The 25,744-nt window shown below is 55.0% G+C and overlaps 2 protein-coding genes across 20 annotated transcripts in view; one reads left to right on the forward strand and one right to left on the reverse strand.

The window, feature by feature from the left end:
• KIRREL3 (kirre like nephrin family adhesion molecule 3) overlaps window positions 1–16,620 on the forward strand; it is a 540,762-nt gene extending 524,142 nt beyond the window's left edge. For 2 of the 5 annotated variants that reach the window (XM_046016829.1, XM_046016830.1), the window contains exons 12-18: window positions 2,146–2,246; window positions 4,138–4,336; window positions 5,922–5,957; window positions 9,247–9,429; window positions 11,061–11,170; window positions 14,320–14,406; window positions 15,036–16,620. In XM_046016829.1, the coding sequence (XP_045872785.1) occupies window positions 2,146–2,246; window positions 4,138–4,336; window positions 5,922–5,957; window positions 9,247–9,429; window positions 11,061–11,170; window positions 14,320–14,406; window positions 15,036–15,479 (1,160 nt within the window). In that variant the 3' untranslated portion in view covers window positions 15,480–16,620. The remainder of the gene's footprint in view (window positions 1–2,145; window positions 2,247–4,137; window positions 4,337–5,921; window positions 5,958–9,246; window positions 9,430–11,060; window positions 11,171–14,319; window positions 14,407–15,035) is intronic. The other 3 variants (XM_046016833.1, XM_046016831.1, XM_046016834.1) reach the window with 3 other exon arrangements.
• Window positions 16,621–24,919: 8,299 nt separating this feature from the next.
• ST3GAL4 (ST3 beta-galactoside alpha-2,3-sialyltransferase 4) overlaps window positions 24,920–25,744 on the reverse strand; it is a 31,141-nt gene continuing 30,316 nt past the window's right edge. For all 15 annotated transcript variants that reach the window (XM_046015222.1, XM_046015221.1, XM_046015213.1 and 12 more), the window contains one exon: window positions 24,920–25,593. In XM_046015222.1, the coding sequence (XP_045871178.1) occupies window positions 25,507–25,593 (87 nt within the window). In that variant the 3' untranslated portion in view covers window positions 24,920–25,506. The remainder of the gene's footprint in view (window positions 25,594–25,744) is intronic.

Here is a 25,744-nt window from a genome sequence, read left to right on the forward strand (position 1 = left end):
CGCCCCCAGGGATTGTGTTTATATCCCCCTCCCTGCCTCCGATCTTTCCAGCACAGGGTCCCCCCAAGATCGCCAGGAAGAGAAACACGCAAGAGATCGGAGTGAGGCAAGGAAGCTATTCATTTGTTTCTGCTGAATCAGGGTCATCTTGCCCTGATGCAGGGGAATGAATTAAGTGGCCCGGGTCGGGAGAGGAAAGAGCTAGAGAACAGGTGGACGGATGGCGAAGCCCTTTGGAAAAGGGCCTCAGCTGGGCTGAAGGGAGCAGACATTATGAAAGTATCCAAAGTGAGATGGGGTTCTTCTCACAGCACACCCCAGCTGGTGGGCTACTGCTGCATTGCCTTCTGGGGAGTAAACTGGCGTGGGTCTTACCTGGTTTTACTCAAACCAGGGATCTGCAGGGAGGGGGAGATAAACACCCTCCCACCACTCTGACTGTCCATCCCCACCTGTATTCTGATTCCTTTTTTCTTCAAAGAAGCCCTTAAACACTTATGCATTTGCCTGATGGCTTTTAGAATGCCCAAGAAACACCACCACCACCACCCCAGCCCCCAGAGAATTCCTAGTTCCTGGGAAGTGAAGGGGAAAACATTTTATGGTATCATCACTTTCAGCCGGCAGCAAAGCCAAGTGCCATCCAAGTTCCTCAAACAGCAAACCCTCCTTGTGCTTCTTGGAGCACAAATATGTAAGAGAGGCACCCGGCTCAGCCCAGGCTCGGAGCCACCCCGGGGTGGAAGCCCCTCCCGGAAGGGTCCCCCATGTCTGCGGCACCCAACTCCAGGCTGTTAGGCGTCCTAAACTCCACAGCAGTCACCTGAGTGTCTCCCAGAACCTCACCTCCTCCCTTGGCTGAGAGCTACTCATAGAAATGCAAATCTGTTTTAATTAAGGTGGCTAATAAACAGCAATTATATTTGCAGCAATTTTTGTTTTGTTCCCAGCATAATTTTGCCTGTCCTCCAGATCCCTTGCTTGAGCTCTTTCTCCTCCATTTTCTGCCACCTAAGACCCAACCTTTGCCCTGAGGGATTGGGAAGGAGGCAGGAAGTTCTCCATCCCTACACCCCTGGCATCAGCCACCCCAGACCCCGCCAGGAGGTTAGCTGAGCAAACAGCTGCCTTCGCCCCTCGCTCGTCCCTCCCACTTTCTGGGCCCGGTGGGCCCTGTGCGGGGAAGACTTGGGTGGGATAAAAGGCAGAACTGGATGGGAGGCGCGCTCTGAGACTGCAGGGGCACTCTTTAGGCTGTGGGATGACCTAGGTAAGACGGGGACTCCTGGACACAACCATAAACATTTTCTCTGACTTTCTCTCATATACACGTGCGCGGGTGCGCGCGCTCGCACACACACTCACACACACACTCTGGATGGGATCACGTCCTGATCAGCGTTGGACCCATGGTGTCACCTGGGCCATCTCGGTGGCAGGCAAGGCCATGAACTACGGGATCTCCTAAAACAGACGTGAGATGAAGCTTGTGAACATGCCCGGCGCATTCCCCCTAACCAGGGTGATGCCACCTGCCCCCTTTGGTAGAGGAACGTGGGCATTTCTTGCTCTTCCTCCCTGCTTTGCCGCCCCCCCCCCCCCCCCCGCCCCGCCGAGGACACCCGGTTTGTTAGGCACGCGCGCCCTCTCCTGGACACACGAGAATGGCTCGAACGGAACAGCCGGCTAAGGCAGGGTGGCATTAGTTAGAGAGGCTAAGTAACATTACTTAGCATCCCTTCCTCCCCGACGCTTCCCCTACTCCCTTCTTAGGTTTCCCGCCTCCTTCATAAAGCTTTTCCCACCTGCCGGGCAGGATGGTTCTCTCTCCTCTGAAGTCGGTTTGCACGTCATGTGTACCGCTCCGCGGTAGGAACACTCACCGCCTTTTATGATGCTTATTTATGTCTTCTGGGCATTCTGACTTAGAAGTGTTCGTTCCTCAACCCTTGAGAGGTTTATGACTGAACGCTTAATTTCTCTGTGAGTCCCCTGCCTTGCACTTCACCTTACACATCCAGGCCTCCAGTAAATGTGTGCTGAACGAGGGGGTTCATGGGTCAACTTCTGAACCCCGCCCAAGAAGGGTCCAGCCAGGCACCTGCCTTTTCCTGTTTGCCTGACATGACGCTATTTCCCCAACAGGACCCCCCATCATCTCCAGCACCCAGACCCAGCACGCCTTGCACGGGGAGAAGGGCCAGATCAAGTGCTTTATCCGGAGCACACCGCCACCCGACAGAATCGTGAGTGCTCTGGGGCCCGGAGGGGAGGGCTGGGGCCCTGCCCGCTCAGCCAGTATCCCAGCGGCTCATCTCAGCCTGCTGCCTATGACCATCAGGCCTCTGAGCTTCCTGTCCTCCACGGGGAACATTTCACCTGCCTGGGCTGTCTGGGAAAGGCATCATGGAGACAGCGGGCTACCAGGGCCAGTCTGCAAGTGTCTTTAACTCTGCTCTGAGCTCCAGCTGGGCCCCAACAGTAGTAACAGTAATGCTTCCAAGTTCTACGTCCTAGGACAGAGGAGTGAGCGAGGGTAGCAGAAGGGAATGCTAAGTGATTGCTTCCCTTTCCTGGGTTCAAGGCCCATCTTTGGCAAAATCCTAAACAGTGTGTGGTTTCTGGTCGGCAACCTCCTTTCTTTGTTCCCCACATCCCAAGTCCTCTAAGGTCCTAATGCTCACGGAGAGCCCTGCCCCATGAACTTACTGAGTTTCCCCTCCCCCCCAAAAAAGTACCATTCTATTTTCCCTCCCTTCTGCAAAACTCATCCCTATCCCCTCAGGGCCGCTAAGGCAACCTGAAGAATGCACGCTTGGGCCCTGCCAGATGTTTGCTTTTGTAAAAGCCAGGGTCTTCACCCACGTCCATCTGAAACCAGTGGAAGCCCAGGCACTAAAATAGACAAGGGGGAGCATTTTCTAGCATTAGTGGGATTCAGATACTATTTTTAGTGGCCCCCAATGCCTGGCATAGTCCTGATGGAAGTCTGCCCCAGAGCAGCTCCTTCGGGGAAGATGTAGGGGTTGCACACTGAGCAACAGGGGCGTGTGCATAGCAGGGGCTGGGACGCTACTCAAGGAGTCATCCTGTAAACTCCGACACGGTTAGGGCATCACTCGTGTTACACACTTTCTCGGGCATTTGGCTCATTCACTATCTGAAAAATTCACGCGCAATGTGCAGGAAGTCATACGTAGATCTAATACCTATGAGCCCCCCTTCCCTCTGCCCTTTAACTTTTTTTTCAGTTAAACTGTAATCCATACCCATCAGAATAACCTGTTCACTCTTGAGCGTGTTTGCACGATCTTTCTCTTTATAAAGATCTAACTCTTGGCCCATGGCTCTCAGTGGGACAACCTTGCCCTCCCCCTCCCACCGGGGACATTTGGCATCATCTGGAGATGTTTCTGTTGGTCACAATTTGGAGGGGTGCCACCAGCATCGAGCAGGTGTTGACCAGGGATGCTGCTGAAATTCCTGCGATGCATGGGACAGCCCCCCAGCCAGGAAGGTTCCAGTCTTGCATGTGACCAGTGCCAAGTCTGAGGAAACACAGTCTCCTCACCCACCACCTCTGAGCATTTGCCTGCAGAGATGGCCACATTCGCCCCAACACTGCGATCCAGGGCCCGTGTGCCTGGCGCTTGCATGCTGAGCAGCGCACAATGGCTCTGACAAGAATTAAGCTCCCAACCTTGTAAACTAAGACAGGTTAAGATGGTCACAAATACAGCTCTGGGATCATACGTTTGTGCGAAGGAGCGAAGCGGCCAAACCAGGCTCAGTCGCTCTGGGGCTGGTCTTCTACCCGCACCTGCCAGGGCAGCCGAGGGAGGGGCTCCCATTGCTGTCACGGGTTCCCTGTCTGCCTGGAAGGTGTCCCAGGAAAGAGCCACAGAAGGCCCTGTCCGTGGAAGTGGCCTCTGAGGTGGCCCTGCCTTCGCATGTGCGTGCATGGGTATGCGCGTGTGTGTTGTGATGCGTGTGTGTTGTGACAGGTGTGTGACCCCTCTGTGGCCGTGAGCATGGACACGAGCCTGGCAGCGTCTGCCCCAGAGCAGGGAGGGTGGCAGGGTGGCACCGGCGGAGGCGGGATGAGGGTCTCCTCCTCACTGTGAGCACCTCGGACAGGCCTGGTCCTGGAAGGAGAATGTGCTGGAGTCAGGGACATCGGGGCGCTACACGGTGGAGACGGTCAGCACCGAAGAGGGGGTCATCTCCACACTGACCATCAGCAACATCGTGCGGGCCGACTTCCAGACCATCTACAACTGCACCGCCTGGAACAGCTTCGGCTCCGACACCGAGATCATCAGGCTCAAGGAGCAAGGTGGGGGCCGCCAGGCCCGCCAGGGGATGACGGGACTGGCGCGCCCCCTCCCCACCTAGACCTCCCCGCGTAGGGCCCCAGGCAAGGTCCTCCAGGATCCCGAGCCAGCAGAGCCCCACGGAGGCCCCAGGCGGGTTGACCAGGACAAGCCACAGAGCAATTCCTTACTTGCTCCGTAGCCTTGGTCAGGTCACCAGAAGTGGCCCTCTAGGGTCCAGCTCCCCCAAAGCCACGGCCCTAGCCCACACCAGGAAAGGAGAGGTGGGGAAACCTGCTTAGAGTGAGGCTTCTCCAGGACAGTGTTTCAGGAAAAGGTGACCACAGAGCAAGCCAAGCTGATTGCCATGAGGAGCCTTCCAGGAGCTTCTAAAGGCCCTGACTTCTGTGCATTTGGCATTTCCCTAGTGTCCTTGAGGGGGTGTCATCCACTGAGGAGTGTCCCTGCGGGGGTACACCAGGACGAATGTGTCCGGGAGCCTGGCCCAGGCCCGTGAAGACAATAAGTCAGTCCAGTTCCCCAAGAGTCCTCCAGAGGGTGCTCCTGCTAAGCTAAGGGGTAACCCTTAAGCTGCCCCAACTCCTGGGGCATGGGGGTCAGGTTCAGCTCACCTGCAGTTCCTCCAGGAACATAGAAGACATACAGATCACTGTGTTCTGAAGGGGACGCCAGCCAGAGGGCAGCGCTGGGCAGGAGGGCTCAGAGCTGCCGGCCGGCAAGGAGGTGGAGGGAGGAAGGCTCATTCCCCCCGCACCCTCCCCCGGCCCCATGATCCCAGGGTACAGACTGCCCAGCTCTTGGTCAGAGAGATGCTGAGAACTCTGGTCTCCGCTTTCAGATCTCACGCGCACCACAGGGTGGGAGCCTCAGAAGGGCACAGCGGGGTGGTTCTGAGCAGCTCATGGACAGCCAGCAGCACACGGGCAGCACATGGGGCCTGAAATGGGCTGCAGACCTTGGCCCTTTGCCGGTCGGAGTTGGGGGAGAGGGGGAGGGGGCTCAGTCTACGGCAGACAGAGCAGTCCAGGCTCCATGGCCCTGGCAGTGTCCGACCCCTCCGAGACGAAGGCTCACCCACAAACTGTCAGGGCCCGGCAAGAGATTCTGGGCCAAGCAGGTGGTCTCCGCCAGATCCCTCAGACCTCAGCGCTATCCTGTGGGTCAGTGTCTCCCTACACCTCTTCACTAATAATGCTGCTTTGCATAATGCTTCGCACATAATCTGCATATGGTCATCCACACATCATCCTAAACCCTCCCGGTCCCGTTGCTTGCGCTCCATGTCTTCCCCTGAGTGCCCTCACCCCATGCCCTCCCCTTAGTGTTCTCCCCCAAACCTCTCCAGACACCTCCCCCCTCCAGGCCTTGACTTCTCTCTCTGGTCCCTACCCCTTCTGGAGTCTCTTCTAAGTCAGTCTGAAGGAACGCCCGGTTCAGTTCAGCTAGCCTGGGTCGGCTGGGTTGTCCCGGAAACACAAGAGAGGAGGGAGCCCCTCATCCCGATCCCCACCAGGTGGCCGGCCCCAGGCCCACCCCACCCTGGCCAGCCAGGCCCTGGCTGTGGACGCTTGCTTTATTTCCAAACAGGTTCGGAAATGAAGTCGGGAGCCGGGCTGGAAGCAGGTACGGAAGGAGACATGAGAACTCCCCCGGGCTGGGAGGAAGGGACCTCTGGGCTAGTGGGGGAGGGACCCTAAAGGGGTAGGGAGGCCCTGTGCAGGCCACTAACTTTTCTGCCCTCCCCCCCATCTCCAGGCCTTAGTGCAGCCAGAGCAGGGAGAGGGGCTCCCGGCCAGCTCCGGTCTAGAGACCCCGGAGAACTATCTCCTGTCATCACCGCCAGAGCCCACAGGCTACTTTCAGCCCCGGACACTGGCTCCGCTACCCACCTCCCCCCCCCCCACCCCCGTTCCTCCCATCCTGGCTCTTCCGAAACCCTAGGTCCTCCCCTCCGGGGTCAACTCGCCCTTGGCCTGGCCTGGCCTCCCTCTGTTTCCAGGCTCTCCCGACTCTTCCCTCTTCCCAACATCATCACCAGCTTGGCCATGCTTCCCGGGAAACCAGGGCCTCCCAGCCCCTGGGCCTGCATAATCCATGCTAATCCATGCTTTCTGCTCCTGCTGCTTCCTTCCCCCCACCACCCGCCCCCCACGTCTGCCTGCCTTTTCCCCACTGAAGTGTCCTCCGCCACTCATCGGACTGAGGCTACTGGGCAGTGCCTCCCTCCCTCCCCAGGGGCCCAGCAACAAGGTGGTCCTCGGGCTCCCAGGGTTGAGTTGATCTTAGGACCCCACACGAGACAATTGCCTCCACTCTCCAAGCAGAAACCCAGAAAGAGAATCAGGACGTGGCAAGCCAGACTCCCTGGGGCCAACCAGCGCCATGAGGAAGATGTGGGGGTCTTCTGCCGCGGTGACCCTGAAGGAACTAGGGCTCTCCAGTTCCTGCATCAAGCTCCTTGGGGGGCCCACACACCCTCCTTTCTGGGTGGATATGCCCCTTTAAGAGCACCAGCGGGGCACAGGCAAGCTCGCAGAGGCAGTCCAGACAGTGTCGGATTCCTGCGGTTTTCTCCCTCAGAGCCACCCTGGTGCTGGAAGTGGTGTCCCTTTCCTGTCTCCATGTCACCTGTCTGTTCACACTCATCGGCAGCTCCCTGACACCTTCTTTCCTGGCTGAGACTCCTCATGCCTAGTTCCCCTCCTTGGGAGCAGGGGAGGCTGAGCAGGAGGACAGCCCCTTCCTCCAGGCCCTCTCCACTGGAACATCCAGTGGGACAGCCTGCCTAGGCGGCCTCAGCCAGCCCACACAGTGGGCTGCAGAATGCCTGCCACCCCAGTGGTCCCCCTGTCCCCAGCAGACCCGCTCCCTGCCCCCGCTTGCCCACTCGAGACCGTGTCCTTTAACAACAGAAGGAAATGTGGCCTCACAGGATGCCAGAGTCAGAAGTCACCTTAGATCCTGCATCGAGGCTTGGAGAGCTGAAGGATCCTCCCACCCTCATCCTCTGGCTTTGAGCTCGCTAAGACTTGAGTTTTTCCAAGGAGACCTACTGGGAATCAAGGAGGAAGTTAATAAAATTCAAAACCACAGAACCAATGAGTTTCCAAAGCCATTTTCCTTACCTAACAGAATTAAAACCCAAAGACAGAAAGCACCTATGTACCAAAGCAAGTTCACGGGTCTGACTGAGGTCCACTGAGGTCAGGTCCCCTTTGTCACTCCTGACTGTTGACACCAACCCAGGCACCTCCCATTTTTTAATCCCTGAGTGTTCTCCACACTCCCCTTCTCCTGTCCCCTCTCCTGCCACTCTCACGGTGGTCTCCGCCACCAGCAGGCCCGTGAAGAGTGCCCTGTTGTCCACATCCAGCCTAACCACCACCAATACACGCCCCAGGCGCCTGCTCCTGCTGGGAGGGGGGCACCCACCACCCAGCTGCTCCTCCAGGGGCCAGGGTTGGAGGGATTCTTCCTCGATTTAAAGCAAACAACAGCAATGAGAAGGTAACCCACAGCCCCAGACAAAGCCCCAGACATCCTGCACTGACAAAGTGAGGCAGGTTAGGGGGCAGGGAGCTCAGGCTCTAGAAGGAATTTTCTTCCTACTCAAGGTTCTGACCTCGCTACGTTTCTTGTACCCCTCGAGAAATGGGAACAAACACTTGACTAGGGCTGGTGCCAGGCTCAGTTTCAAGGCCTTTCCTTGCCATTCACACATCAAAACCCCTGTAACCAACCCGAGGTGGGCACATAAGGATTCCATTTTAGAGATAGGAGAGGTGAGGTAAGCTGCTCAGAAAAGGGGCTAGCGTCTGGGCTGTCCGGAGCACATGAACTTTGGAGGATGTTATGTGATGCAGCAGACGGAGCTGGAAAGCAAGAGGAGGCCTGGATTTGCCCTGCCCTTCTGTAGCTGTGTGTCCTTGACTGAGCCAGGAAACCTCTCTGACCTCAGTGTTTCCATCTGTACATGGGAGGCGTGCAACCAGGAGGCCCGTAAAGCCTGCCTGCACCCCAGTTTTCTAATTCTATTCCCAATGGGCTATTCAGGGATCCAGATCCCTGTGTTCCAGCCCATAGGCAGCCACAGAAGGGCCAGGGCTGTCTGGAAGAGTGCACCCGCCCCCCCACAGACCCTCCCCATCCACATCCCCACCAGGTTAGGGCACCAAATAGATAAAGTCAGCAGCGGGCTTGGCTAGTTGGGGTTCTGGGCCTCTGGCAGGGAGGGCTACCAGGATGCCTGGCACTGGTGGGGGAGGAAAAGGAACAGGACTGGGGGTGGGGGGCTCAGAAAAAGAAGCATTTCTCCCTAGAGAGGTGGGGGGAGCTGAGACCCTGACCACCCCCCATCCTTGCACCTTGGGCCTCTGGCAGCTGCTACTCTCATGCCCAGCAGGCCCGTGAGGCCTCAGGCCGAAGAAGCTGGTGGTGCCTGTCCGCCCTCTATTCCTGGGAACGGAAAGAGAAGGAGAGCACAAACCAGGCAAACAAGGGAAGTGACCATAGTCATTTAAAAACAAACAAACAAAAGACCCAGGACTTTCTCCTCTCCAGCCACCGCATGATAGACTGTTCTTGGTTTGGGACAGAAGGGAGTTAAATGACACCCCAGCCTTGGTCCCCCATTCCCCGTGTCTGCTTGCCTCCCTCCTGACCCACCACTGCTCCCCTCTTCCCCAGTCCCTCCCACCCCCTCCTCCATCCTGAGTCTCACAGGACCTGACCCCTGTTCAACGATGCCTGGGCCCCCCCAGGCCCCCCTCAAGGCACTTCCCAGGAGGGCCTGAGTGCAGGAGTCTGGCCCCCACCTGGCAGAGGCTTTGCCCCAGGAAACTGGGTAAGGCCCTGGTGGGGAGAATGGGCTGTCCCCGATTTCTCATGGGCTGTGCCTGCTTCTCTCCCACAGAGTCTGTGCCGATGGCCGTCATCATCGGGGTGGCCGTAGGAGCTGGTGTGGCCTTCCTCGTCCTTATGGCAACCATTGTGGCCTTCTGCTGTGCCCGCTCCCAGAGAAGTACGGGAGGGAGACCCGGGATCTCAGGGAGGGGGACAGAGAAAAAGGCCAGGCTTAGACTGCTCCGGAGAGCAAGTAAGCAGGAGTGCCGTGAGCAGGGGACCCTAACCGTGCTGTGAGCTGCTGGGGTAGGGATGGGTCTTGGGCGTCGGCTTACATGCTGTGCTGTGCGTAGTGTCCGGCACGTAGTGGGCACTCAGCCGACGTGGAACTGGACTGATCTGAACTTGGCCAGCGTTGGGGATTGAACACCTACGGCTGTATGGAACCGTAGAGAACTCTGGGAGGGGGTTAGGGGAGAAGTGACTTATCCTTGCCCTCCAGGTTCTGCTAGTCTAACCAGAAAAGCAGGCCATCTACGTGGGGTGGGGGTGGGGGGGAAGCATTCAAGGAATCCCTTTGTGAAGCCTTTAAAGGTCTGCGGTCACTAGCCATAAAATTCTGGCGTTCCTACCCTCTTGAGGATCCACGTGTGCCTGGAGTTTCATCCCAAGTGCAGCTCTGACTTTACATGTCAAACACAGATGGGCGGAAGTATGAAATGAGATGACTGAGTGGAGGAAACCAACGGAGGCACAGGATTCTAGCCCTACCTTTTTCTGCCACGTGTGCCTGGGCAGGCCACAACTACTCCAGGCCTCAGTTTCCCTGTGTGTAATAATAAGGCTTTGCATGATGAGACTTTTAGGAACCCGCTGGCTCTAACCCTCGATGATCCTAAGGCACTTCATGAATAACCAGAGGAAGCCGACTCCCTCCTCCATTTGGATCTATTAGAAGAAAGCGGGGGTGCCTGGGTGGCTCAGTGGGTTAAGCCTCTGCCTTCAGCTCAGGTCATGATCCCAGGGTCCTGGGATCAAGCCTCACATCGGGCTCTCTGCTCAGCAGGGAGCTTGCTTCCCCCTCTCTCTCTGCCTGATTCTCTGCCTGCTTGTGATCTCTCTTTCTCTGTCAAATAAATAAAATCTTAAAAAAAAAAAAAAAAAGAAGAAGAAGAAGAAAGCGGGATGTCCTCTGCCAGTTTCCCTCCACTCGAAGACTAGCAGCCATGGCTCTCTTGCCGGCCCCCAGTGATGTGGTCTTGGAAGCTCCTTCAGCACTCTCTCAGGGGAAATCAGAGGGGAGCACGTTTTAGCAAGAGTCTTCCAACAGAGCTCCCGACTGTAAATCGGCTGCCTCCCCGGAGGCCGTGAAGTCTTCCCCACGGAAGCCGTGACCCGAGAGCTGGATTGCCACGTGCCGGGGATGTGGCTGCTTTGGGTGGGGGATAGACCCTGGGAACCCGAGACCCCTTGGACAGTAAGATTAGTAATTCTCTGAATGGAGACAGAAGAGCCTGGTAGAGTAGGCCACGGAAGACCTCTGGGAGGAGGACAGAAAAGACCTAGCTCTGTAAGGCAGACGAATGGACAAGGGTGGCCGCTCAAGGCAGGGCAGCAGCAGTGAAAGGCAGGCGTGCTCCTAACGCGGCCCCCGGGGAAAGAGAGCTGAAGCCCCAACAGCCCACAGCACATCTGGACAGGTGTCCCACTGGGGCGGGGGTGCGGTGGGGATGACCCGGAAGCTGCTACTGAGTTCAGGGGCTGGAGGGTGAGCCCTGGGGACAACGGTGGTGGTGGTTGGGGCGGGGGGGATTGACACTTCACGCCCTGACGCCTGAGATGAGGACTAAACCTGTCATCTATGCTTTCCTATTTCACGTCCAGATCTCAAAGGGGTTGTGTCAGCCAAGAATGACATCCGAGTGGAGATTGTCCATAAGGAGCCTGCCTCCGGCCGGGAGGCAGAGGAGCATCCCACCATCAAGCAGCTGATGGTGAGAATGCCGTCTTACCCCACCCCATCCCGACCTCCGTGCTGCAAAGGTCCCGGTTCCAGAGGCTTCTTGGTGGCCCCTGAGCTCCCGGGAATTAGAGCATCGCTCAGGATGTGCCCTCCCCCCCCCGTAATAGGTCAGGCACCCACGGAACCTTGGGTGCCTCCAAGAGTTCTTGTCTGTCTGCTGCATTGCTCTTGGTGTCCTGGAGACCCAAAGCTATCTAAGATCCTGTCCCAGCTTTCAAAGAACTGTTCAGTAGAGAGACAAGACACGCATAATGTGCCATGATATGTTGTCACTCAGTCCATGATTGTACTGAACATGCTAGACAGTCTGGACGTGTCCTGCCTCTCCCCCTTCCAAGCCCCGAAAGTCTGCAAGAAACACAAGTTCTTCTTCAGAAACCAGAGTGCTTACCAGAAGCAAACTCGTAACTTTTTCAGCAAACATAAGCCTGCCCCTCCTCTTCCTGATTCCTGTTCCTAGACCATAATCCACTCAGCTTTACAAGCAGGAACCTGGAAAACTGTGCTGAAAATCTCTAGCACATACTGGGTCATGGTTCAAATACGTGGGAGGAGCAGCAGCAAGCTGGGGGGGTGTGGAGCACCGGCCTCTCTGTGCCTCAGTCTCCCCACCTGTGAAGTGGAGATGAAAGTCATAGTGCACAGGGCCATGTGAATGAGGAAACCCATAAAGGGTTTGAAGCCTGTGGAACATAGTAAGTGCTCAGGAAATGTTGGCCGCTATGTTGCTGTGAAATCACCCGTTCCCTTATCTTTCTCCACTATATGGTGAGTGAGCTGCCTTGTTCAGCCCCCTGTCCCCGGAGCTTCGCTGGTGGAGGCTCACCCATGTTATTGAGTTGAACTGACATTTTCCTCCCCGGTCTTTTTCTTTCCAAATCTCATTCTCTGGTCCTTCCAATTGCACTTCAAAAACCTTCTCAAATGTGCACCCTTGCCCCAGTCCCCTTATGAGTGCCCTATTGGAGCCTCATCGTGGCTCCCTGAACTAGGACCACAGCCTAGTGGTCTCACCACCTTTTTTTTTTTTTTTTTTAACCACTTTATTCAATCCACCCTCCAGAGTCCCACAGAAAGAGTCCTTCTAGAGTGCAGATAGGATCCTGTTACTGTCCTACTTAATATTCCTCAGTGCCTCCTCCCCGCCACTAAAGTCCAATCACCAAGCATGCCATCAGACCCATCACTGAGAGGCAGCCACTGGCCTTTCCAAGTCCATCTTCCTGCTAAATGCACCTGGCCCTCTAGACACCCCCCAAAACTTGCTATTCCTGGCTTTTGAGTCTTTTATACCTCGAGGCCTTATACAGGCTGTTACCACTGCCTGTTGATTTTGCCTGTTGAATTTCACATTCTTCTAGGAGAACCAGGTCAAACGTCACTTTCTCCGTAATTGTCCATGTTTGTCCGCCCCCCACATCCTCACCCCCCCACTGCTGGCAGAGCTGTACACTTCCTGCTCTCCTCAACCACGCTGCACGCTCCTCTTTTATTGCATTGCTCGGATTAGACGTCAGCTCCCCAATTAACTCAGAGTTCCAGAAGGACATGTTCCCAAATCTATGTGTGTCTGTTTCCCCAGGCCAAACACCAGTGTCTAACCCAGGGGAGCAATTAATCTTACAGGCATGGAAGCCAGAGCCTAGATCATGCAAGAAACAATGGATGTCTCTGTAGATAAGCTTCATCGAGGCTGGTGTGAAGCATCCTGGCCTGTCCTTCCTCCCAAACAGGACCTTGAATTCCCTCCCACTGGGACATCCTGATTGCCTCAGAATGCCTCCACACCCTGCAATCCAAACCTTTGAGAAAGAGTGGGGGGTCACTCAGTAGTCAGTTAAGAGGGTGTGTATGGTTGGGTGGGGGGAGGGACTTTGGCAGAGGGACCTGCTGAGAGCCTCCCTCCCCAACACACGCCCTCCACCCTCTGGCCCCTGTGAAGCCCCAATGTTGATGAGAGGCAGGCTTAGAAGTTGAATCTGGTGGGAAAGCCCTCCGATCCAGGCTGACCCACAGCATTCACCGGAAAATGAAAGAAGCAGCATCAGCGAGGGCGAAACAGAACAGAAACCCTCTGGCTGATGCCATGAGGCTCCAAAAAGAGACCAAGAAAGTGAGTCACAAGGGAGAAGAAACATCCCAGCTCAGACAGTGGGTGGGAGGCTGTCCTAGATCATGTCATATGCAGAAGTGACATCCGGGAAGCATCTTTGTGCCACAGGATAAGCGTCACCGTGGCTCTCCAGATTTATGTACCCACCGTGTGCCAAGCATGTGTGATTTTCCACCTTCCATCTAACTGTTATTTTCATTTTCAGTGATCGAGAACTATGCCCTTCCATTCATTCCTGCAACACAAACGTAATATTTGTGACAGCCCTGTGGTCTCTCAGGCACTGGGCTAGGCAGGACAAATCAAATCAGTTACCTGTGATTCCATCCCCAAAGCATTTTGGTCATGACCACAATAGACAAAGTGCTGTGCCAGGCCTGCGGGGACCTAGAGAGAAGCTAGAAGTGATCCTTGCCCCGAGGCTCTTTGGCCTCTGTTAGGAAGATAACCTTTAGCACATCAAAGTCACTGCTATAACAACAGGTGTGGCCCCTGTTAGCAGCATCTCACAGGTAGGCCTGCATGGTGGTTCTTTCCTGAGACCTTCCCTGAGCCTAGCACTGGGGGATGAGCTGCCCTGCTGGGACCCCAGCCTATGCCCTCTGAACCCAGAGGTTCCATAACTATTTGTCTACAGACCCAGCTCCCTGTGGCGTACTGCTGTATCTAATGACCCCCGAGGTGCCTATGCCTGGCCTGAAATTCGGTAAATGCCCAATGAATGAAATTGACTCCTCCAAGTGAGAGACCTCTAGAGGGGATACCCTAGCCTCCCCCACCCCTGTCTCTCCTTGTCTCTCAGGACGGGTGTCTAGGAACAATGAGGACATCTGGACTCTCCCCCTCATTCCTCTACCTGCCTTCCACGGGCCAGGCAGTGAGAGGAGGGGGACAAGGGGAGGCAGAGATGGCAGACTTCTTTTGAGTTCATTCCTCTATCTTCTCCTTGGTGGAAGTGGACGCTGAGCCTACGTCCAATCCACTGAGCAGCCATTTTTGGGTTGTAGATGGACCGGGGTGAATTCCAACAAGACTCAGTACTGAAACAGCTGGAGGTTCTCAAAGAAGAGGAGAAGGAGTTTCAGAACCTGAAGGTAAGACTAGCCACACGTTATAAGGTCCAGCTGTGGGATTCTGACTTCAGCTCTGATACCTAAGCCGTTATAAGGTCCAGCTGTGGGATTCTGACTTCAGCTCTGATACCTAAGCCCCAGATCCAGACAAACAGTGACCAGAAACCAGGAGGCTGGAGGTCACCTGGAGCACAGGCGCCTGTTCTCTCCCTGAGATGGGTGGCCCGTCTGCCCCAGGAGAGAGGGAAGGCTGAGGTCCCGCTGTCCTCCTCTCCCACGGCTTCCTCACAAACACAATTTTCTTTAAATTAAGTATCCCTGTTCTGGACAAAAACTAAAAACCCTTCAAGTCGGCTTCTCAGCCGGTTTTGCACCCCCCCGCCCCGGGACCTAGCGACCCGTCGCCCTTGGAGCATCCCCTGTCGCATCCCCTTGGGATCTGTCTCCCCAACGGCCGTCTCCTCCCGTCCTCACCCAGCTGCCGGTTCCAGCTGCACCGCTGTGTCCCCCGCTGTCCCCTTCCTTCCACCCGTGTTTCCCCAGCCCTCACTGGGTCGGGGAGGACCGACTGGGCCTAGAAAGACCCGAATGCGGTGGGCGCCAGGCTGCGCCCGCCCGGTGACACTGCTGTCGCTCCCGCCCCCTCCCAGGACCCCACCAACGGCTACTACAGCGTCAACACCTTCAAAGAGCACCACTCGACCCCCACCATCTCGCTGAGCAGCTGCCAGCCGGACCTGCGCCCCGCTGGCAAGCAGCGCGTGCCCACGGGGATGTCCTTCACCAACATCTACAGCACCCTGAGCGGCCAGGGCCGCCTCTACGACTACGGGCAGAGGTTCGTGCTGGGCATGGGCAGCTCGTCCATCGAGCTGTGCGAGCGGGAGTTCCAGCGGGGCTCGCTCAGCGACAGCAGCTCCTTCCTGGACACGCAGTGTGACAGCAGCGTCAGCAGCAGCGGCAAGCAGGACGGCTACGTGCAGTTCGACAAGGCCAGCAAGGCCTCCGCCTCCTCCTCCCACCACTCGCAGTCCTCTTCCCAGAACTCCGACCCCAGCCGACCCCTGCAGCGGCGGATGCAGACTCACGTCTGAGGATCCCAAACCGGGGCTGGGGAGGGCTGTGGGGGCGGGGGATGGGGGACAGGGTCGTGTCACCTGCTGGCTCTCCACTGACTGTGGGTGCATTGCAGAGGACCCCAGAACCGGCCGCCTCCAGGACAACCCCCCCGCCCCCCGGAGGGCCTCGGCCACCGCCCTCCTCCGAAGCCCTGATCAAGCACAAACCCCGGTCCCCAGCTGCCGCCGTGCCAGGCGGGCGGGGGGGTGGGCGGGGTCGCGGTTCGAGGATGCAGCTGAGTGCTGCGGTGTGCTCTGTGCTGGACACTCTGGTCCCAGCCCTTTCCTGGAGGCCCGCCCCCACCCCCACTACAGGCGCTCGAGGCAGCTAGAACTTGGCTTTCATGAAACTGCCGTCCACTCTCCGGCCTCCCCGTGAGCTCTACCCCTTGCTGCCCACAGCCCTCCCCCTGTGCCTGTTGCTCCTCCACAATCCTGGGGAGAAGTGGGGTGAAGCGCTTTCCAGCACCGAGCTGCCCCCCCCACCAAGCCCCCCAGCGCCCCCTGCTGCTCAGAGCCCAGACCCTGGATGCTGAGAAGCCAGAAAGGGCCCGGAGCATCTCTCCCACCACACTGACCGTGAGCCCACCCCAATTTGTTAGGTGTTTTGTGTCCATATTCTTGCAGTTCTGTCCTCGGACTTGAGGCCTCTGAACTCTGAGGTGAGACTGGCCCCGTCAGGGACAGGTGTCCTGGGAGGGAGAGGGAGAGGCAGGAGGGAACATGGGCGCACCTGGGGAAATTTGCGCACCACTCCCCTCACCAGGCTGTGCAGTTCAGAGGCTCCCCGCCTACCCCTGCTTCTTGTACTGCCTTCCTCCCCTACGGCCAGAGTTAATATAAGAAGTGTGAGAGCTTCTCTGGGCAGCGGTTCTTCCAACGGTTATTGCAGAGGGCGTGTCCTGGAGCACGTAGGGCTTAAGGGGACTAGAGGTCAGGTCCTTAAAATAATGAGACTTGCCTTCTCGGCTGCTGGATCTCCAGGGGCCTAGATCCACACAAGGAACCATGGTCCTGCCTTCAGTAGGGCTCCACGGGCAAGAGAGAAAGTCCATCTACACATCATCCCACCCCTAATCACCACCTGAAAATAAATGTTAGGGCCATTACACCACCATATCCGTTCTGTCCTTTTGTTCCTTCAGAGCCACGGGAAGAGGTCAAGAGCTCCGAGTATGATCTGGGAATACGAGGTTCTTTGCCCTCCTTTGATTCAGTTGTCCTAGATAATGAAAGCAGGTGATGGTTCTGGTATTAACTGCACCCACAGGCAGGCTCCCTCCCCAGATGGTGTGCAAAGGCAGGACCCATGCCAAATACAGCGTAGAGGCAACGTGGTCGAACTGGGCTTTGGAGGGGTCATTCTAGGCCTTTCTCTCGGGAATATTCTTCAAGGGAAGATCCCTCTGTCAGGGGTTCAGGGCAGGAGGCTCTCTTCAAAGAGCCTATGCCACTGAGCTCCCTAACACTCTGAGCTTTAATTAATGTCCGAATGGCCTTGTTTGAACGGAAGACTCCAGGTAGTGATGGCAGACCAGATGGGATGGACAGACGGAGCAAGTTAGAATGTTGACAGAGCAGCAGGATCCAAAGGGAGCTTTGGAAAACGCAGAGTGTCCCTAAGGTTGGAGGTCCCTCCTAGGTTAGACCCCTTCTTGTCCAACCTTCCCCAGTAATCCTTCCCCGTCATAGGAACCTGTACTCACAAGTCTGTCCTTTTTTCCATATGTACTGATTCCTTGGGTGGCCCCAACCACAGATTCTATACATTACCTTCATAACTCCTCCACCCAGAACAATGTCCTCCTTCTACCGTAATTCCTATTGCTTCACAATTCCCCAGTTCCCTAGATAACTTCCTTTGCAGCCCCCACGCCCAAGAGAGTAGACACTGATAAGAAATGTAAATGTATATCCCAGTCCACATCCAGCTCCTAGTGCCGTTCTGGCCCCACGTGGATGCCAGAATATTGGCCCCTGTGCTCTCTAGATCAACCTTGACAAGGCTGCTTCTTTCCTGTACATGTTTTGCTTCCGCCAGCAAGGAACAGGATCTAAGACCAGATGCAAGGTGGTGTGCTGTGCCGGAAGAGGATGACTCAAAGATTAGTCCATTAATTCCTCCCAGCCAGATGGGGGACACCTGCCTCCTAATTTTCACCACACCTCCCTTGTCCCTTACCCTTTGCCCCAGCCACATACATATCCATAGTTCTCATAAAAGGGTCTCCACCCATTCTTTCCTGGAATCTCAGGTCATGTCAGCATAACCAGAAGAACAAGTGAGAACTCTGTTCTCCCTTAGAGCGGAAGGCGCTCTCTCCCTCTCGAGCTTCAGGCAGTCGGGATAAGGATGTGAACTATCATGGCAGCAAGCAGAGAGCACAGGGGCTGCGCTACCAAGACCTGGCCACGCAGGGCCCAACCCCATGAGCTCTCTCCATGAATCCAGCAAAGAACTGCTGAAGGGATGGGAGGTGCCAAGTAAGATCTTGGCGAAAGAGAAGAACAGAGAGGGGGGACATTAGCAACACCTGGAGGCTTCTGGAAGGTCGAGGCCTTGAGAAGGAGCCTAGACTGCACTCCATGCCCATCTAGGTTGTCCCCAGCCCTATTTCCTTCTCGCAGAACAGTGAGGGCACAAAAAGCTGGCAAAGAGAAGGGTTAAAAAAGGTTTTGAGGCAGAGGGAAGCCCTGGGTTCTCCTGTAGGTGATTTCAAATGAACTAAAATGAGCGCCCTATGTTTGTCATCTTATTTAACCTTCATAAAGGATCACCATTTTACAGACAAGGGCATGTGGCTTCAAGAAGCCCAAAGATTTGCCCAAGGTCACAGGGCTAACAAGTGGCAAACTTGTTATACACACGCGAGCTCCCCTGTAAAATGTCTCCATCCAAAGCACAAACTCAAAGCCACTGTCATCCTAGAACATGATGAAAATGGCCGACAGTAAAGGCCACCTGCTGGTTCCCACCCGGGGTGGAGGGGAGGGCAGGCTAAGCAAGGAGAGACCACGGCTCCGTTAGGAAGGGACTGGCGTCCTCCACCTCCAGTCCCCAGATGACCTGGAAAGCCCGCACTCCCGGAAAACAAAGCTATTCTGTGTATCCAGTCACCCCCACCAAGACCAGTATCCAGTTTTCTGATAGCTTTAAAATTCATTATTGGCTCCCAGTCCCTGGATGGGAGCCCGGTTTCTGATTCTCAGGCTCGCTATCAGTCTGGAAAGCCCAGGGTCACTTCCAGTACCTCTTCAGCTTTCATGGAACAGGAAGCACTCTCACATGATGAACTAGAATCCACAGCAAATCCGTTTCTGATGAAGATGATTGAAACAAGGGCTCTAAAGTAATAGGCCTCGAAGCTGCCTTTAAGCTTCCGGAGCGGAGAGGACCCGGGGAAAAGAAAATAAACATGAGGCCGTCCTTGGGAGGCTTCTTAGAACAGGAGAAAAGGAGCCAACGGAATTCCATTTCCCACCGCTTGCATGGGAGGCACACGGGGTGTAAGGCGTGTGCTATTATGGAATTTGAACTGAAATCCCAAGGTACACACCCCAGGTTCCATTAACTCTGCCCAGGTATCGTGTGTGTGGTTTGTGGTTTATGAGGGCACCAGAAAAAAAAGACCAAGGGGGAAGGGAATCCTGCCATTAGTTGATGCTCTAGGAAGCTTCCCCACCAAATAAACTCTTTATTAAAATTAGAAGTATAAGTAATGTAAATAAAAATGATCTTAATTTGCATAGAGACTTTTATTTAACATACCACTTGCTGTGCTTATTTAAAGACGAAGGACATCTCAGCTAAATCTTAAATTTTACTTCCCTTTTACAAAAAGTCTTATCAAAACCTCTAACCTAAGTTGTTTTTAGGAGCTGCAACTGCACACCAGCCATTTCTCTGCAGCTTTAACATCAAAATTACCAGCAGTCTTTGAGAATCACTGATAAAGAGCTCTCACTCTGATGGTTACTTCTTGTTAGCAGTAAGGCTCCAGTCATCTTTTCCCCAACCCCTTTATGGTTCAGTCTTTCTAACTAGGTCATAAAGTGGGGAAAATGAGAAAATTTTAAGCTAGTCATCTGTCTAAAAATAAAGATTTGTTTCCCTGGATGAATACATTCTTGGTATAAGGAAAGGAGGACCATCCGTTCTGTCTCTCTAACTGCTATTCCTCTGGGTCCATCCCCCCTTCCTCTCTAACGGCTAAGTCTTTGACATACGCTAAAAGCTTTCATTATCACAGGCCCTGTGGGTTTCTTCACTCCTACACAGCCCTCATCTTTAAAAGGCCTTTTGTGAACACACGCCATTCACAAGCGGCATGGTTGAATTGTGACCACATCCCTGCTGCCACTCCATGTCCCCAGAGCCCCTCTCTGGGACAGCCCACCCCTATGGCCAGGACATCCTCAACCCCTGAGCTGGCTGATCAGGGACCCTAAGCTATGCAAAGCTATCTCCTTCCTTTGCTTCTTAACCTATGGCCCTTGAAAATATATAGATTTTTAAGATTTTATTTATCGATTTGTCAGAGAGAGAGTGCAAAAGCAGGGGGAGCAGCAGGCAGAGGGAGAAGCAGGCTTCCCGATGACCAGGGAACCTCATGCGGGACTTGATCCTAGGACCCTGGGATCATGACCTGAGCCGAAGTCGGATGCCTAAGCGACTGAGCCACCCAGGCGTCCCAGGCCTTGGACATATTTTGGAGTGCTAGGAAACCATTCGAATAATGCTCCGTTTTAACTGTCCTCTGTGTCGTGAATCTAATTAATTAATGTTCAAAGACAAGGTAAATGGAGTCTCAGGAAACAGACCTTCTTTGGAAGAATCTGGGTCTTAATTAACTGGGGCTTCTTCCGAAATCTGTTACCAATTATGCAAGGGAACAAGTGCTACTGAGAATAGGAGCTGATCATGGGGATTCATCCTCTTGAAGGTAGGTCAGCTTCAGTTAGGCAAAGACATTGTCAGGGGGATTAAATTAGCAGATACCACTTTCACCCCCCCCCCCCCCCGCCTTGTAAATTTGACCAGTAGGCGGTGTATTCATGACACTCTTGGACATCGTACTTGGGAGAAATACTGAATGAAGGAGGAATTTTCTGATAAGAACTTCCTCTCTTTTAATTTAAAAGTTTCTCCAGCTCTCCTGCCTTGTGTGTCTACAGCAGTGGGACAGAAACCTACCAAGAAAAAGAACTGGATACCATCTCCCTACCAGACTCGTAACTTCTACTTTTGTGTGAGTTTTTTTTTTCCCCCTCAGGAGAGAAACACATTTTTAAGCAAGAGAAGATACTCCTTAAGTGTTAAAGTTGGTGATGTGTGTAAATAGTGTTTTAGGAAGCCTCAGAATAATAGATAGTTCTGGAATAGCTTAGTTCAGTAATTCCAACTTCTATCCCCTAGGGTGATTTCAACATCTGAGCCTTCTCTCATTCCCTCCGCCCAGCTCCACCCACCCGGGTCTTGCCATATTCTTGAGAGAAAGCTGTGTCTCTGCTGAGGGGTGGGAGGGCTTTAAATTGTTGGTCTTCTCCAGGAACCTAAAATCACCCCCCACAGTCTTTTCCCCAAAAAACTTTCATCATACCCTCTGTGCTAACCCTCCTGGACAGGGCTGTGGTCTCGCCCACCTGCTCCCACCTTCTCTGTAATCACTTTCCATGAAGTGGAGCCTTCCAATACATTTGGGCTTCCCCCACCAAATCTGACACCTAATGAACTTTAAGGTTCATTTCTCAGGCACAGGATCCCCCAGGGGTCTCACTGCCAAAGAACTGGACCGGAAAACAGGCTATCACTACAGACACTCACCATATATCCCTCCCTAGACTTTTAAGCTGGAAAATTTTCCTGGAACCGCGTCTGGGTGCGGAACCATAGGAATGCTCAAAACGAACACATAGTTGTCTGAAGCTATAATTAAGACACCGAGAAGGTCATAGGGTCTAGAGGAGAGCATCCCAACTCTGAGATTGACCTTGTCAACCTTAGCTTAGGAACCCCTTCTAGAATGCCATCAAAATGGGTCATGTTGCCCAAGAAAGCACTTTCTCCAAAAACCCCTGAAGGCATCTGACTTCAGCTTGAAAATCACTGCCAGAGAGCGGTTCAAACTCACTGTTCACTGTTTGATTATGCAAAGGCTGCATTTGAGTCATTTCGCCAATGTCGTACTTGTGGGTGATTTGAAGACAAAGACTTTTCTGTATGTTACTCGATAACTGTGCAAGTATTTTGGCCCTCCAGATGTATACCTCACCTGTTTCATCATGCAAGGCAGCTTTCCAATCTAATATTTGTATCATACTTTACAGTCTGCACAATGTTGTCACAACCACATTCCCATTAGATCCTTAAAACCTCAGTGTGACACAGGCCCGCGACACAGACGGAGGAGCAGAGGTGTACTTGGCTATTACATGACAGCAGGGAGAACCCACCATCCGACCATCCCTATTTTGTGTGCACTACACCTTGCCGCCTCAAAGAACTGTTTCTGAGCTCAAATTTTTTCATAAGCTAGACAGCCTCTGCGGTAATGCAACTGGATGTACTTATGTCCTCAGAAAGTGTAAATAAAAACCCAAAGTGTCCAAAATTAAGGCAACACCATGTGATGTGAATATAGAATATCATTTATTTAAATGTGCCCCTGAGCTACATGAAAGGCCTGAACTCTGTCTGGTCCAGCTAGGCGGTCGCGCTGGGCGGGGGGGGGGGGGGGGGGGGGGGGGGGGGTCCCTTCACTTCTCCGGGCCTGTTTCCCCCTCTGTCCACACTGGATGCAAATCTCTTCCACTCCCTCGCGGTCGAAGTCCCTTTCGCCCAGGCCTCTGAGGTGAAGTCAACATAGGTCACGTGAAGGAGGCCCAGCCGGAGGCAGAGGAGCCCTGGTCTACACCCGCTGAGCAAACCCGGGCAGAGGGGCGCAGATTCCCCCAACCCGACCAGGCCTCCCTCTGCAGCTGTTGCCAGGCCCTGAGCCGGTTGCCAGGGAGGCGCCGGCCTCAGAGGAGGCGGGGCGCTGGGGTGCGTGCCCCAGAGGACTCCAGGGTGGACTGCGGGAGGTCGCCGCCTGTCCCCACCCAGTTCCCACGCTGGCCCCCGCTGCCGCCCCACAACACACTCCGGCGACGCATGCGCGCCCGGGCCTCCGCCTCAGCCGCTGGGGGCGGGGCAAGCCCAGCGCCGTGGCTGCTCCGCCGCCTGTAGGCCAGCGGGAGAGAAGCGCGTGTGCGCCTAATTAACACCCTTCAAGGACACCAGGGATTAGGTTGGGCTGTGCGCGCAGACTAGACCATGGAGTTGAGAGGCTGTGAGCTCATCCTGGAGTCTAGACTGCTGGAGCAGTGATGCCGGGTGCTTGTTAAATTTCCAGATTCCTGGGCCACCTCCCCCGCGGCCTGGATAAGGCCCAGGTATGCATACTTAAATCACCCCCAGATGGTTCTGGTGTAAGTGGTCCTCAATGGCTGGACCGCCCTCCCGGCTCAATCAGTGTAGGAATCGGAGCATAGACATGGAGAAATGACTGACCCACGGTCATACAGAATGACATGCCAGAGCCCAGTGTTGAACCCGGATGCGCACTTGCACTCACATGCTTTCGCATCGTGTTCCCTACTTCCCCTCCTGACTCATTTTCAGGGCACGTTTGTTTAATCAGTACCAGGCAGACAGGGAGGCAGTTCATTCCCACTGGTTGAGCTAACGGAAGAACGACCAAAAAACCCCATCCAGCCGATCCAAATCAAAGCTCTACTCCCCGTTCTGACTCTGACATTGGACCCGTACTAAGGCACCCTGCAATGTGCTTTGGGGCTGGGGCACACTGGAGAGAGCTGAGCTCAACCAAAGGAACAATGGGCAGTCTAGATGTGTCTGTCCCCTCCCCATAGACACTCTTATCAATATTAATCATGAACGTCACTGCATATGGCATCAGAAACGTAACCCAACAAGAATGTAAAACATTCCCTCATCTATAAGCATGTGTGTGGAGTTTGGGGGGGCGGGGTGGGGGGTCTGACCCATCCCTGTGTGCTCGATTCTGGCTCAAGTTTAGAAGTGTTCAGTAACAGGCAGTGGCCCCAGTCCAGGACAGCTGGATCATATGTGCTGACAGCCACTTTCAATGGCCCTGGATGGGGAAATGGACACTCCCTTGCATACCCTCACGAGAAGCTGCAGGGATAAGCAGAGCTCAGATCCCTGCACACGTTCACACCCCTGCTGGAGTCAACAGGTCGTCCCCCATCGCCCACCACCCCCAACACCCAGGTCAAAGCTTGCCCCTGTATAGGGGAGAAGGCCAGGGTCTGCAGAGGCTGGGGCCCTATTTGCTTTCAGACTCCCCCACTCCCCTAGGGAGAGGGCGGTTAGCAAAGTAATGCCAACAGGCTTCTGAGAGAGCAGGCAATTCTATTCCCAGGGATGGTCCTCAGGACTGTTCTGTGGCCTGAGGATGAGTGTTCACAAGGCTACTCCAACGTTTGGCCCAGAAGTGGGTCATCTTCCCCTGCTTCTCCCAGATCTCTGCCCCTCTTTATCTGTCCTGTCCCAGTCTCGCTGTCTCAAAACCTCAAGCCTGCAACTCTTTCCGAGAAAGCCAGGAACACAGCTGAGTCCCATTCCCTGTAGGGGAGTTCCAGCTCTCCCTCCTGGCTCCAGATGTAAAGGAACAGCTGTGGGGGTGGAAAGATGCCCAGTTGGCAGCTAAGCAGGGCCTGGGAAGATGGAGAACAAAGCAGGGAGATACAGGCAAATGGCAGGGCTCTCCTAATTCTAGAAACCCAGGGAAAACAGCATTTTGTCCCCTGGCCCGGCAACCGGCTGGACAGGCCTTGCCAAATCCCTCAGACGTGGCCCAAACCCTGCCCATCCCAATCCTGGCAGCCTGGGCCACTGGGCAGGACCTTCTGTAAACTCCATTTTATGATTCCCACTTAATCTGAGAAAGGAAACTTGGCTTCCTTTGTCTTACTCCACCCCTGTCCTCAAACACACACCTCCCAGCATGAGGTTTCAGAAAGGAAGGCCTCTTGGAGGGGGAGAGGAGGATGGGTTTCGGCCACTCCCATCTGGCATCCTCCTGCCTCTCCCTACCTTTGGGATGTAAACCAGGATGTAGAATGCGGGGCTGGGTGCCCAGCAGACAGCCCACTCTGGGTGCCACCTGCTTGCCTGCTTCACCGGGGTGACAATGAATGACTTGGCACCAAGCACTGTACCCAGTAATTGTTTCTTGAATGACCGTGGCCTCCTCTGGGTCCCACAGGGTCCCGGAGACACGGCTGGTCTTTAACAAGCCTGTCTAGTGCCAGGAGAGGGTGCCCCCTGCCATGACCCACTTGCCCCCATCCATGTCCTCCCCAACCTGAAGGACACAGGGTGTCACAATTGCTCCCATTTTAGGAAAAATAGTTTAATGTTAGGTTTCAAACCTCTTTTCTAGATGAGGTCCCATTCTCTGTGGGACCCCCATCCCAGTGCTCTTCCCATGCCTGCTGGGAGGTAGCAGCCCCTCTCCGAAGGGCACCCACCCGCTCCAGTCGCCCCTGCCCTCCTGGGAGGCCTGCTCTGGGGCTAGGCTTTAGCAGGCCCTGCACTTTCGCGTTTTTATCAAAAGTGGGCAGAACACTGTATTTTGCCCCCTTTTTTGACGCCATGGGACCAGCCCATGGCACGTTCCTACCCTTTAATTAAATAGCCCGTTAAATAAGCCCCCGGCACTGGTGGAGAGGGGGCGCCACGGCACAAAGCCTGTGCCTCCGATGGCCTGCCGCCACCCTGGGGCCTCCACCCTGACTGGATCTGGCCACCTTGAGAGCAGCCAGGGGCACGGCCCTGTCTCAGGCCCAGCCAGTACCAGGACCCCTCTCCACACAGAGGAGGGGGAGTCCAAGCGGGTCACCAGGCACCCCCACAGCCACGGATGGGGTCGCTCAGGCGGCAGAGCGGGCAGACGGGTAGATACAGCTTCCACCCCACTCAGAAGAACGTGAGGTTCTTGACTGCTCCGATCTCCAGCATCCGCTTGATGGCCAGGGCCTCCTGGGAGACATTGTGGCCTGACCCCTGTGGAGACAGCCAAAGAAGCAAACTAAGGGACTCCCAGGGACCTCCCCGGCCCAAGGAGCACTCTCTGATGCTCCTCACAGCCCCCGCACTTCTGGGAGCTCCCTTCCCCGGGCTGGCTCCCAGAAGGACAACACGACCTGTATGGCCA

The sequence above is a fragment of the Meles meles genome, chromosome 8 (assembly GCF_922984935.1).
Source record: "Meles meles chromosome 8, mMelMel3.1 paternal haplotype, whole genome shotgun sequence".
Lineage (NCBI taxonomy): Eukaryota > Metazoa > Chordata > Mammalia > Carnivora > Mustelidae > Meles > Meles meles.